At 39.6% G+C, this 12,999-nt stretch overlaps 4 protein-coding genes across 6 annotated transcripts; 1 reads left to right on the forward strand and 3 right to left on the reverse strand.

Moving 5' to 3' along the window:
- Positions 1-261: 261 nt before the first annotated feature.
- Positions 262-2,655, reverse strand: LOC136411744 (phytanoyl-CoA dioxygenase domain-containing protein 1 homolog). The gene is made up of 4 exons (XM_066394426.1): positions 2,422-2,655; positions 1,206-1,355; positions 543-1,053; positions 262-495 (listed from the first exon to the last, which is right to left on the reverse strand). Exons 1-4 carry the CDS (start codon positions 2,443-2,445, stop codon positions 320-322), a joined length of 861 nt encoding a protein of 286 aa, XP_066250523.1. The 5' UTR covers positions 2,446-2,655; the 3' UTR covers positions 262-319.
- A 676-nt stretch (positions 2,656-3,331) lies between these two features.
- Positions 3,332-5,362, reverse strand: TRAM (translocating chain-associated membrane protein 1). The gene is made up of 7 exons (XM_066394226.1): positions 5,072-5,362; positions 4,787-4,957; positions 4,618-4,726; positions 4,340-4,559; positions 4,179-4,288; positions 3,824-4,120; positions 3,332-3,765 (listed from the first exon to the last, which is right to left on the reverse strand). Exons 1-7 carry the CDS (start codon positions 5,198-5,200, stop codon positions 3,686-3,688), a joined length of 1,116 nt encoding a protein of 371 aa, XP_066250323.1. The 5' UTR covers positions 5,201-5,362; the 3' UTR covers positions 3,332-3,685.
- A 120-nt stretch (positions 5,363-5,482) lies between these two features.
- Positions 5,483-9,196, forward strand: Rnb (R and B). 3 transcript variants are annotated; one of them, XM_066394649.1, is made up of 11 exons: positions 5,483-5,835; positions 5,892-6,151; positions 6,203-6,392; positions 6,444-6,627; positions 6,683-6,828; positions 6,887-7,114; positions 7,165-7,327; positions 7,383-7,517; positions 7,569-7,773; positions 7,821-8,072; positions 8,322-9,196. In XM_066394649.1, exons 1-11 carry the CDS (start codon positions 5,575-5,577, stop codon positions 9,166-9,168), a joined length of 2,871 nt encoding a protein of 956 aa, XP_066250746.1. In that variant the 5' UTR covers positions 5,483-5,574; the 3' UTR covers positions 9,169-9,196. The 3 variants fall into 3 exon arrangements, with proteins under 3 accessions (XP_066250746.1, XP_066250745.1, XP_066250747.1); XM_066394650.1 differs by having other exon boundaries at positions 5,706-5,835; positions 5,882-6,151; XM_066394648.1 differs by having other exon boundaries at positions 7,383-7,773.
- A 214-nt stretch (positions 9,197-9,410) lies between these two features.
- Positions 9,411-12,966, reverse strand: gcl (germ cell-less). The gene is made up of 8 exons (XM_066394143.1): positions 12,577-12,966; positions 11,720-11,861; positions 11,439-11,659; positions 11,232-11,383; positions 10,881-11,178; positions 10,628-10,829; positions 10,355-10,573; positions 9,411-10,304 (listed from the first exon to the last, which is right to left on the reverse strand). The coding sequence occupies exons 2-8, from the start codon at positions 11,854-11,856 to the stop codon at positions 10,085-10,087; spliced, it is 1,449 nt and encodes a 482-aa protein (XP_066250240.1). The 5' UTR covers positions 11,857-11,861; positions 12,577-12,966; the 3' UTR covers positions 9,411-10,084.
- Positions 12,967-12,999: the final 33 nt, after the last annotated feature.

The raw sequence follows: 12,999 nt of genomic DNA on the forward strand, positions 1-12,999 counted from the left end.
GCAATGAAATTGGAGTATAAACGAGTGTGCGAGAATGCGACGGTACGACCCGACAGTATCCACTTAAGTTTGTTTCATTAACCGTGCAGAAACCAGTTGATAATGCATCTGAGAGTAAGTCAAGGTGACTTTCTTTTTTTCAATATATTATCGAGGGCACCATCGTGAAATGATACCAAGTAGGTGGTACTTCTTCACCGACAATTATTGACTTTTGGTATCACACTGGTACCACCAATGGGAAAAGAACTACGCGTGAGAGATGTTTAAGCTTTTATTAAATGTAAAAACCCTAAATATATAAATAAAAGTGGTACCATTAGCTTTTATACAGGCTCAAAAATTGCCTATTTTGAGGCGGTTGCAGCCAATTCTCATCAGAGTACTCTGTGCCCTTCTGCTCAATCACATGAAAGGTATACGCATGTCTGGACTTGTTTGATTTATTGGATTCACTAAAGTGCACCACTTGACCATGGATTAGCACCAGAGTACCTGCAATGAATTGCCTTATCTCAAGTTCTAACCAGGCATCTCCCTACCTTTTGATGCTGGTACCGCGCTAAAACTGCTCTTCTGATAAAAAGGGGCTGGCGCCGTGTACACCAACAACTCCTTAGCCGCCTTATCCGGGTTCCTAATATACCTACGGTGAGTACCGCTCCTATGCGAACCCTTGGAGAACCACAAACATCCATTCTCCAACGTGGCATCTTCCAAAGCAATCCAGAACCCAACAACACTCATTGGTTCTGTGTACAGATACCATCCATCTTGGTGCGGGACCACCTCACTTCCAATTCCAGGGTTCTTGAATATATACATGCTTTGAGCGATGGCGGGGTCCTGGAACCCCAATTGAAAAGCGCATTCCTTCACTTTCTCACTAAGGGTGATCCTGCGAAATATGGGGTTCAGCTCATGCAGGGCGTGGCCTATTTTGTTTAGGGAGATTTCGGGGTCGACCTGAAGGGTACCATCAGGGCCTAGTGCGCCTGCTTCGTAGAAGTAGCTGATTTTGTCGGAGCTGTCTAGGAAGTATCTGTCTCGGTTCTGCAATCAGAGGGAAATACAGAAAATGCCGCTATCTTTGGGTAGGTAGATAACTGAAGGTTTTTCTGGCCAATCAAAGTGGAATTGTCGTTCAGTCCTCTTGCAAGCCGATCCGACATGGCGCTGAAAGTAGGCAGAAATGCACTTTTTACCTGTTGGTTCTCTGAGTCTTTGGTGCTGAAAACTGTGCGTTTGGATTGGTCAGGCATGGATTTTATTAGCTGCAATGCTTCCTGTTTTAGTTCTGATACCTCTTCGGAGGTGAGGAAGTCTTCGACGATGGCGTAACCATCACTGGCTAACTGCAATAATTAACGAGGATTTCTTTAATACCCTGTATATTTAATTTTAATGGTAATCTTGTATCATTAATGAAACGATATCATATGATGTAAATGAGACTTATCGTAGTTTTTGACCTCTGAACTTTGCAGATAAAATTTAGTTTTGCTTCAAAGTTGTTGTTTACAGGGATTTTTGGATATATTTTTAGGGCGCCATTGAGTTGGGTCGCACCCAAGGTGGACACAGGCTTACTGAGCCAAAAACAGCATAGCTCATTAGCAAATAGGAACGCGCGATGTTGCCTTATCGGCAATTTTTGGTCCTTGGTATAGAAATGAAAGGCTTAATTTGGGTTAAATCGGATTTTCCTAAGTTAGGCGTCAGGAATTTGAATATTGGATTAAAATCATTGCAATGGCAGTTTCGCACGCCTCTGGTTGTTGGAATCGACTTGACCGATTTTCTGGAAATATCTGAAACCTAAAACTAATATTTAATAAAATAATTAGTGACTGAACAATTTCTTGAATGTAATAATTTTCGAAATTTCTTTGGCGATGGAAAAATTTTATTCAAATACTTCTCCATTCCAGCCTGGCGCGCCACTGCTTTTTCGATAGTCCCCTTATAAATTATCACGCCGAGACCCAAAACTCTTATTTTCTTACAGTAATCAGTAGCGGAACAAACTCTTTTTGAGCGTCTTTATAATGAAAGTAATATTTTGCGAATCCTGGATGGTACTCTTATGATTCATAACTAATAAAACTTCTCATTTCCTTGAAAACAATGGAAGTTTAAATTCTTAGTGGCGATGAAAATTCAAAATGTCTTAAAAATGCCAAAAATCCCAGTCGGGCCAAGAGCCAAAAAGCAGGGGCGTCCCTAAAGGGGTTGTAAAATTTAAACTTTAACAGCAAATTTATGAAACGATTGTCCTCTTTTCACAGCGGATTGGTCTCTTCTAGGGAAGACAACTTATTAGAAAAACCAGTGGCGTCACTTTACCAGAGGACCTTCACTTATTAGGGATGTAGGGCTACTGCCCTTAAAGGACTTTGAGCCATTAAGACTCTAACTTACCTGTTTCTTGACGGTGTCATGCATCTCGCACGTATTTACAAAAATCACCAAAACACTCCAATCAACGCAGTGCCTTTACGAAACGATTACTATGGAATGCTAATTCCTTACTAAAATGTTCAAATTAGACTCAAAGCAATTAAAAGCGACGGCGCAGGCCAATAAAACGTGTGGTACGACCTGATGACTAAAGCTCAATAGTACGCGCCTTATGTCTTATGATCGACCACTTTAACCCCCCCAAAAACTACCTCTAATATGAATTTAGGGCATTTGTGTGGTGTTGCGGTGAATGCTACGACCAACAATAAATCGAAAACCTCTGAGTCATGCTGGTTTTAGGAAGGGTTCAAACTTATAAAAACTGCAACACTTCAATTATTTTAACTCGTTTGCGTTTGAGCGCGTTTTTGAGCGGAAATTGATGCTTTTATTAATAGAACAATTTCCCACAGAGAATGAATCAGCCGTGAGAAATATCCCGAATTTCTCTGGATCAATGTCATTGCCAGGAATGTCCGGTGAGGTAAATTCAGATCTTATGTGTATAAAAACTAATCGGAATTGTTCACGTTCATCCCATTGCGCGGTCAACTGGGACACACTGACCCAGATAAAATTGCATTCTAGAGTGGTGGGTGACTAAAAAGGCGTCACCTTTTTAGTTTTCTGCTTACTTAGTGGCAGACAATAATGTAGAATGCCATCTTATGTGGGAGGTCTCTTTGAAGATAAATATTCTTTAACAATTTCCGCCCGAGATGATACAGACGAGCAGTCGTTTCGTACATATAGTACTTTTTAGTCACCATTTTGTCCAAATATATAATAATATATAAATATATAATTTATATAATTTTTTTATACATTATTTTTGCATTATACCTAAAGGAGAAGTTAAAATAAACTCTTACAAGCAATAATGTATCATTTATTATTTTAAAAAACTGGATGGAATAGACGATAATAAACAAGTAAATGTAAAAATAGGATTTATGAATAGTTCTTATACTAATAAGCAGATGAAAATAAAATTACAAATATTGTATAATAATAATTAATTTAATAAACATTTTTAACAAAAAAAATGCACGAAAACATCCCGGAAATTGAAGTCTGTTTGTAAATGACTTGGAAGACTTTTCCGAGATTTTTAGTGACTCAGTGAGAAAAAGCGGCAGTTTAATTGACTTTTGCGCACTTTGAAATCAAATGTTTGTTTTGAGTTCATTTTTACCCTAAAAAAAAACAAACAAAAAAACACTTATTTAACTTTGTGTTTTCTGAGGGTTTTATTGGTATTTTGGTCCACTTCTGGCAGGTCCGATTCCTCGTTTTTCTTGCCTGAAAAACCATAATTTTTACCATCAATAATAATCCACAACACCAAAAACCAACTAACTCTTCTTGGGCTTGTCCTTCTTGGGCGCTTTCACCTTAGTCAGTTGCTGCACAGCAGCCCCGCTTTCCTTGGTCCTGCTAATCTCCTCGCTGATTACCTTGAAAATTAAATAGGCCTGCAGCAGAATAATCCCTACTAATACCGAAAATCGTATCAGGGGGGTATTAAACTCCCCAGCCCTAACGTTCAATCCTTGGCTCTCACGCAGCGCCAGTCCATACCACAGAGTCAGTACTGCCAGGATAATACTGCCTAGTCGGGCAACAATTTGCAACACTGTAGAGCTCAGTCTGGTCACTGTAAAAATTAATTTATTCTTGGTCAAAAAGTCTTAAGATTAATTAGTGTAAATGACCTTTAGAGAACTTTTCATCCTTGTCAATGGTTTGCAATAGTTGTGATAGGTGGAACACCCATTCAGCAGCATGATGGAGTACTAGTAGCAGCACTAGCAGCCTGTTAAAGCTACAAAAAACCAAGAATCTCCAATATACTTAGGGAAATATTAAAACTCACTTCAAGGCATAAGGAACTGCAACTAGGGCCAAACTGGTAAGGCTAAGAGCAGCTTTCCCTGCCCACTCATCTTTCTTGATCCTTAAGAAATATAGCTCTGGCAGCTCATGCAGACTATATGACAGCTGTATTAGGATATACATTTTGAACATAAAGTATAAAGGAGTAGGATAGTCAGACCAGATCCTGGAAATATCAGGCACCAGTCTCTCTTTAAGCACTGGAGAAGATTGTTTTTTTTTAGTTTGAATATTGAGGTTTGTGGGATTTGAACATACCAACATCTAATCCCCATACTGCAGACACTAAGTAAAAGGCAAAGAGCTGCCCACTGGTTGAGAATATGGCCAGTTTTGATTTGGAAAGATGAAGTTTTTTGGAGATTTTCTATAATTTAATGTAAAGTGTTAGTGAAGAAAGCATATAATTGAAAGTAAGTTTACTCACATCTAGAACATACTCCTGTATAATTGCATGCATGATAATACAAATTAAACTGTAAAAGAACACAACAGGAATGTCCTTAAGGCCGGGTAGATACAAAGGGGTCTCCCCCAACTGCTCTCCTGTCACATTGTGATGCAGAGTAATGAAGACTGAAGCTATTGGTGATGTGGCCTAAAGCACCATAATGTTCGAAAAACAATATGTTAGCTTCCCCAGGAAAATTTTGAGGTTTGCTCTCAAAACCCCCCAATGGGGCTATAATACCAAGTCACAATATGTTCCTACCTGCACCATGAGTCCAATAACAAACACCATAGCCACACAGGATACGATATCTGCATGATTTTGTATAACAAATTCATGACTTAAAACGGGAGGGTTCTTGGTAGCAGACTTCCTGACGGGTTTCACCATGTTGCCGGGGGCTCTGCTTGGGTCGGTTCGAAGGGGAGATTGTTACCTTATGCGACAACCTGCATCAGGCACATCAACAACACACTGAGCGAATGAGAATTTAATTTAAAATACCGCAACTTTTGCCACGAAGTCGACACGTCACATTGGAATGGCTAAATGTCACATAACAAGCCAACGTTGCCGCTTTGCTATTACGAAATTTACATTGTTGCCACATTGCAACCAATAAGAACTTAAAGTCGTTGTGTTTTAAACAATCTACATACACCGTATACGTCATTGTCAAAAATTAGACACGAGTAAACAAGGGCCCCAAATTTATTAATCATATATAAAAAAATGCATTTTTTTACTTAAAAGCAACCAGAAACATGTCAAATACCAATTTAGACACGGCAATATCCTCTCTGCAGCAAAACAAGACTGGCAAAAGCGCCCTGAAAGCTCTAATAACGATTCGAAGTGAGGTGGAATGGCCCAAACACAAGCAGAACATTACAAGACTCCGGGAAAGTGGGTGTTTGAAGGAAATTACTGCTGTTCTTTTAAGCGCACACCAAAAACAATGTGTGGACTTGGCTTTAAGCATCCTAGGAAACTGTCTTATGGATCGTACCTGCACTGTCGAAGTGGTAATTAATTTTGACACATTTCTCTTCTTGGCAGTTCAAAAAGTAGTCTTGCACAGGTGACCCAACACAACATAATCTCGGTCATAAATCAGCTGCTGAAGAAACATGGAAAAGAGGACAGCATTAATGGGCGGACCTTTCGAGTGATTGGTAATATGTGCCAACACCGAGACCAATGGGCTATTATTATAATTGACAAAAAGCCTTTGATTATTAACCATTTAGTTGACACTTTAAAGCAGGCTTCTAAAGACGATCTCCCTGAAGAGAGAAAAATCTCAGAAGCTACTGTAACCACTGCATTAAGAGCTTTAAGGTGATTAAAAGAGCTGTTTAAAAACTTATACATCAAAATTGCAGTTTTTAGGGAGTTGCAAAATTCTCAAACAATAGTTACTTTAATCAAACAATTTGGGGTTTTAAAAGCTTTAGGGGCAGTTTTTATTAAGTATAGTGAGAGATGGCAGAAGGACAAACACAATGAGAAAATGGTTTTAGATATAATTAAAGTAATCTATGAATTTTCAAGATTTAAATATTACCACTCAATACTGGAGGTTTGTGGTCTTCTCTGCAACTTTAATATCTTAGATAACATCAAATTCCAGATGCGCAATACAGAAAGAGGAGATTCCTTGATACACTTGAGTAGCGTCCTCATAGTAGCCCCTAGAAAAATTGTTAAAATTGTCATGAATTTCATTAAAACCTCCCAGTTAAAGTCTGAACTGCCCATTCCAGAGATTTGCTCCAAATTTATTGAAGTGTTAGAAAAACACTCAATTATTAAAGGTTTTGTACTTGATCTTTTGCTTAACTTTTTTGTATCAAAGTAGGGTTTTTGTAGAATTCGATGGACACTGTGCGGAATACCTGCAATGTCTCTGCTACTTGCTCGATCATCCTGCCAATAGAAATCAGGAGAGATGTGGCAAGGCTGTAATGTTGCTTATCAAGCTTTTGAATGAATTTCAAGAGGTGTCAAACAATGTGGTAAGTAGGGCAATATCAATAGAAAGATTTTTGGAAAAAGCCTGTATAATCTTTCCAGATCAACTGTTGCACCCTTCTCATACACACTCTGAACAAATTCAAATATGATGACAAATTAATGCTCAACCAACTCTCCCATGGCATAATACCTGCCTTGACCGATAAGCTCACATGGCTGGTAGGTCCTCCAGACTCCATCATCCTAAAACATCTCTGTGAGAGAAAGAGAAAGTACATTTTTGACCACCCCATGGTGGGTAAGAAAAAACTCCTGATTATAGATGACGTAAGTATCTCTTTTGAATCCAGGAATGTATTCAAATACTGAAGTTTTAGAGCTTGAAAGAATGCAGCAATAGTCCCAGTTCCAGTGATGATGAAGTGGATATTTTTATTAAATACCAATCTCAGCCTAGGAGCCCTAGTCCCTGTTCTAGTTCAGATGGGGAGAATGTGTCTTGGAGCGAACCCGGTAGTCCTAATAGGTCATTGGTTAATGGTAGGTGTATGAATCTATTATTTTTTTATGGAATTTTATCTTCTCGCTTAATTAGACTCGGATTCGGACGATTATTCCCCAGTTTGCAGTGAGGCTGAAGAGGTGGAGCTGCCTCATGATCTTTCCCTTAAATCCTCCCCTTCGAATCTTACAGAACTCGACGAAGTTTTGACTAACAATATAGAAGATGGTAAGACTCTTCAAAATAGGTTTCCAAAAAAATCAATTTCAATTGTGACAGACTCTGCCTCAGAGGACACAAAAAACAACATCCTCAAATCTCTAAAACAATCCCTGGGTCACGAGATAGTCAGATTGTTGAAATCTCTTCTCAAACACCACCCAAATCATCCGCATTTCGCCAGCGCGGAATTACTGACACAGCTAACCAAATGGGCGTTGTCTGATCATCCAAGTGTCAAAGACTTCATCTGTGACCTAATAAAGTGAGTCTCTTCGCGCAGACCAAAACAAAAATAAACCAAAACCGCAGGTGCCACGAGCATCTGATACCCCTAATGAAGACCAGATATATCGAAACGTTGAACGCGATCCGGACAGTTCCGGCCAATCACGACGGGTGTTCACGCTGCCTCACACATGTCGATTTCGCCTTCGCGATCTTCAAACGGTTAACTGAAACTGCAGAGTCCGCAGCTGGAAAAGGAGAGATTGCACATCAGCTAATGCGCGGAGATCAAGAGACCAAGGAGAAGTTGGTACTTGCTATACCGTATATTGTCAGGTAAATATGATTGGTCGTACGTGTTCCCAAAACGATACACTTTTAACCTCCGAAGTGAATCAGAACATACATGTTACAAAACACTATTCATTGTGTTAACTTGCGTTATCTCAATCTTTAGTCCCCGTTTGTATACCACAACGTGTTATGTGGTGTTAACTCTTTGCTCCTAGTAATGTTATCTTCATTCGGCGTTCACAAGTGGCTTGTTAACATCTGCCTTTCTTAACTCGAAAATTTACTTTGCAGCAACAGATCCATCCTATGCAAACTGATGTTGAACTGCGCAGGCCTCGAAGTCCTCATGAGCCACCTACACGAGGACGTGGACCAACATAGCCTTAAAGTTCTCGTGCAGATGGCCTCCAAGTGTCTAAACATCAACAACCCCACTAAACCGGTCATACATTGCGGCACTGGAACAATCGCGGCAGATCAGTACCGACTAGCGGATGAATGTGTGAATGTGGTGTGTTTCGAATTCGAGAATGGGGTCCTCGTGCGGGCGGATCGGGACTTTTTGGCCGAGCAGTCCGAGTTTTTCAACGGACTCTTGAACGGTCATTTCAAGGAGAGCAGGCAGAGCAACATTGAGCTCAGCAACGTTAATCCTAAAAGTTTTAGGTGCTTACTACATCTCCTGCAAGTGGTCCCTAAGCGTTTAATTCAGGAAATTGATCTAGAATTGGAAACTTTATTAGACGTGATTCTCCTCTGTGATCGATATCTTTTAACGGATTTGTGTGTGGCTCTTACAGATTCAGTACAACTCTTTCGGATCTCCGTGGAAACCGTTCCTATGATTTACAACTGGAGTGTCGAATCGGGGACTAATTTGCTGCGAATCGAAAGTGTGGCTTTCGCTTTAGTGGCCGCAATGGACGATCAAGAGAGATATGAAATGTTCCGTAAATTGTTCGATTTGGAGTATCGGGAGCAGCTAGTTGGGGACGTCGAGAAGCTGCTGAAGCGGTATTTGAGGTTGGAGGACTTCTGTCAGAGGGAAAGGGATGGAGGCAGTGCGGTGAAGCGGTCGAGAGAGATGCGCAGTTTGCTGCTCAAACAGAATTTATCTTTGGAAAGTGCAGATTTCTAATTTAATGAAATATACTCGTTATTGTTTACATTGTGGATGAATTTGTTTGATTTTCATTTGAACGAGGAAATAAGTGGACAGGTTTGAATGGTGGTTTGGTGGAAACAGCTATAAATTCCAGGTCCACGCCTCAAATTGTGTTAGTGCATGGGCAGTGAGTGGTGGATATAACTGTCACTGTCAATAGATTTTTTTCAAAATGGCGAATGTTTTTTAAGATCGATGGTGTTGAGAAACAAAAAAATCTTTGAAAAATTATAATTTTCCGAAGTTACAAAACAGTGTTACAAAAAATAAGTGCGTTAAGAGACTAGCGTAAGAACACTTAATACAAAAAAAATTATTTTCTGTGATAATTATTATTGGCCTAAAACCTAGGTAACTCCAAGTTGTCCGGTAATGACTAAATACTCTAATAAACCCGTCACAACAACAATAATACCGCCATTTTCTTTTTTAGGAGCGCCATTTTGTCTTAAAAAAATAAATGGTGTGTCAGCCAATATGGCCATGAGTAAGCGAATCAAGTTCTCATTGTTAAACCAATAATAGGAACGATTCAATTTCATTATAAGCTTGTTATTATTGTCAAAAAACGCTTATAATTATAAAAGTAGTAAAGTAAAGATTCTTGTAAGATAATATACAGCTGTACATTCTGACTAGACGTAGAAATACATGTGACTAAGTAACTTTTACATACTTAGATTAGTAATCGTTTACATTACCAAAGGGCGAAGGCAGCGCCATCAAGTCAACTATCACTTATTACAAATATTGCAAGATGGCGGAGATTTATCTACAATATTGCGCGTTATTCTGAGATATATAACTACATGGAGCTGCCGTTATGGGAAAAATTTACATCAAGTCGCTCAAATGGCGTCAGTCACCTATCACATACCCACAAACAAAATCAGTAGATCGAAGCGCTCCCTGCGGCCTGCTCCGCCGAATTCTGTTCCTCCTCCGGAGTGATGTAGAGTATGTTAGCAGAAACGATAATGGGATACTCTAAATCTTTATCAAAGGACATCACAGTAGCCTCCTCCCCTTTAGATAGGGTGATTTTCTGGATATCGGACTGTTTGATGTAGGTAATCTGCTTCTGCTCGTTAAGCCGTGCCACAGTCACCCTATATTCCAATTTTCTGAAAATGTGTTTAGCCTAGAAATTGAGCATTACCTTATGGCAACATGGCGCGTGGTCTGAAAACTGAGCAACTGCTCAAACTCGGACCGATGATTCCGTTTTATAGACACAGTGTTGTTGTCTGTGACCATGAGTAGATCCACCCCGAAGTGGAACCCTGTCCAGCGCCACACGTGGCGATCTTTGGAGTTAATCACCCTTCCGCAGCGGATGCTTTCCTTAAGGAAGAGGGCCTCGGAGACTTCACTTGGTCTAAGCAAATTCTTTTTTATTTTTTATTTTTTGAGGAAATATATCGTGCTTTACCCCTTCTCTTCGTTTTGGTTCACCCTCAGTACGTTCTTCCACTGCTGCAACACCACTGGGCTCAACCACGATTTGGGAATTATATTATCCCTCAAAATCAGCACAATATCGAGCTGATGCGAAACCAAATTTTGCAGCCTCAATTCCTGGAACACCGGGATAAACTCCCGTCCCTCTGAAGTATACAAGTAAGGTGTCTTGTCTAAAAACACCAATCAACACCCTAAAAAAGAAACTCACACTGCAAACTCACCCTCTCGATTACAGTAATATTCATTAACTGTGGAAATGGCAGGTCGGCCTTCATCAGGAAGGTGCATAGTGTAGATCCAGTACTTTAGCATGACGTAAATAGAGTACTCAGTCTGGATGGTAAATAAGTCTGGATGAGCCACTAGTTTGGTCATCAATGGAATTGGAATTGTACGCAGCTCCATGTCAAAGTGAGTGTAATAGTGAAACATGAGGTTAACTAAAAACCAGCGGATGCAGGCCTCTTGCAGCTTGCGGTCTCCATATTGACATGCGGCGTTATAGTAGTCCAAAGAGGTCTGCGAGAGATCTGATTTAAATAAACTGACACAGAAAAAGGATAGAGCTATACTTTGGGATTAATGGTTTCCATCATAACTTCTGTGCATTGCTCGATAAGACCATCCAGCTGAAACATGGTGGCAGTAGCTAAGATAGGAACAATCTCCAAGGGGTTAAGGGCGATGTCTGAGTTATATAACGAGCCAAAGACGGCTTGCAAAGCTAAAATTTTCATGCTCCACAATGCTACTTCAAAACAAAAGCTACAGCAACTCACAATCTAAAGTAATAGCCGGATCCACAATATCAATAGTAATGTATTTTTGAGTGGTTTCTAACCAACTGCCTCCAAACATGCTGGCAAAATAGGGGCTCTGACACAGGTACACCCTGTGCAAATAGTGCTCTTTGCCCAATGCGCAAACGGTCACGTCTGAGTTTTTCCCCTCCAGAAATAGGGCCTGATAGATGTATTTGGCTGTGCATAGCAATTTCTTTCTGATTTATTTAAAAAAAAAAATGACGAAACCATGAAGGAAAAATGGGGAAAAGTCGTACTTTTTGGGGGTATGCAAAGCCAGGTCAATGACTTTGTTTAACTCATCATCTTCAGTCTCCGAGTGTTTGCGCTTCCGTCCAGTGACAAAGTTTGTGACGTTGTCGATGACCTTCTGGGTGGAGAAAGTTCCGCCCATGGTGCCTGAAATGATGGTGAATAGTTCCAGAAATACAGAATTTTATTATCCAAGAATTTGAAAGATAGGATTGAGATTAACTGGGAATTTTTTGATAAATCAGAGGCGTACTATCTGTGGAAACTAAGAGGGGAAAATTTGTAATAGCATTTTAGAAACAGTCCGCACCACCGACTTCAATACGATTTGCTGTCTTCAAAATTACTCAATTTCTGCTTAAAACTGATTGGAAATGTCTAATAACTCAGGCCCCTACAATCACTCAAGTTATAAAAGGAAAAAACCAAAATATTCCTGAAACCCTTGTGAACTTTTCGCACGTGAAAACTACATTTTATAGAGCATTAAATCGCGCATTCTTACCATAATTTTACTCTCGTCTTTGACTTGCTTTCTTGAAGAACAAACTTGCTAAATCTTACATCAAGCCCAAAAAACTTAGGGTTTTAGAGACTAAAGACAGCTTAACACCACAATTTTCCCTAAATTGTCTCGTTATTTTGCCCACAAAAAAAGCACAAAGACTCAATCCTTAGTTAGTTGCCCATTAACAAACTCAGTAGTATAAAATTGATCCTTTTGAGGTTAAAAATGCATTAATACCAAACAAATACAATCTGTAAAGGTTCCTATTATAAAAACTAACATTTTAATGAGCAATAACCTTTATTAACAACAGCAAAAGCACTTTAAACTGTTAAGGTCAAAGCCATAGCTTACCTGTGCAGATAGTCAGATAATTCCCTCAGTGGGTGATAGGCACCCTCAGGAGCACTGGCTAGCACGGTTGCCCTATTATATAACTCAACATTAACCACAAGAGAGGGAAATTGGAATTAAGAGATTAAAGAGAAAAACTTTCTCCCTTTTTGTAATTGTTTATTTACACACAAACTGGTGGCTTCGACTCACGATTTCAGCACTATTTTTGGCTGATTTTTAATAAGGAGTAGGTGGGGATAGAAAAGGAGGTGTGCACTACAATGTTACAGGTAAAGTTCGATTGAAAATTTGGCTTTTTTGTGAAGAAAGTTCAAAACATTTCGAGGGATTTTGTACAAACAACACAACCCAAATAGTATTTGCAACATCTGTCAAAATGTAGGTCAGGTACTGGCGCCATTGCCAGGTCTCTGTCTGTTA

Source organism: Euwallacea similis, chromosome 10, assembly GCF_039881205.1.
Source record: "Euwallacea similis isolate ESF13 chromosome 10, ESF131.1, whole genome shotgun sequence".
Classification (NCBI taxonomy): Eukaryota; Metazoa; Arthropoda; class Insecta; order Coleoptera; family Curculionidae; genus Euwallacea; species Euwallacea similis.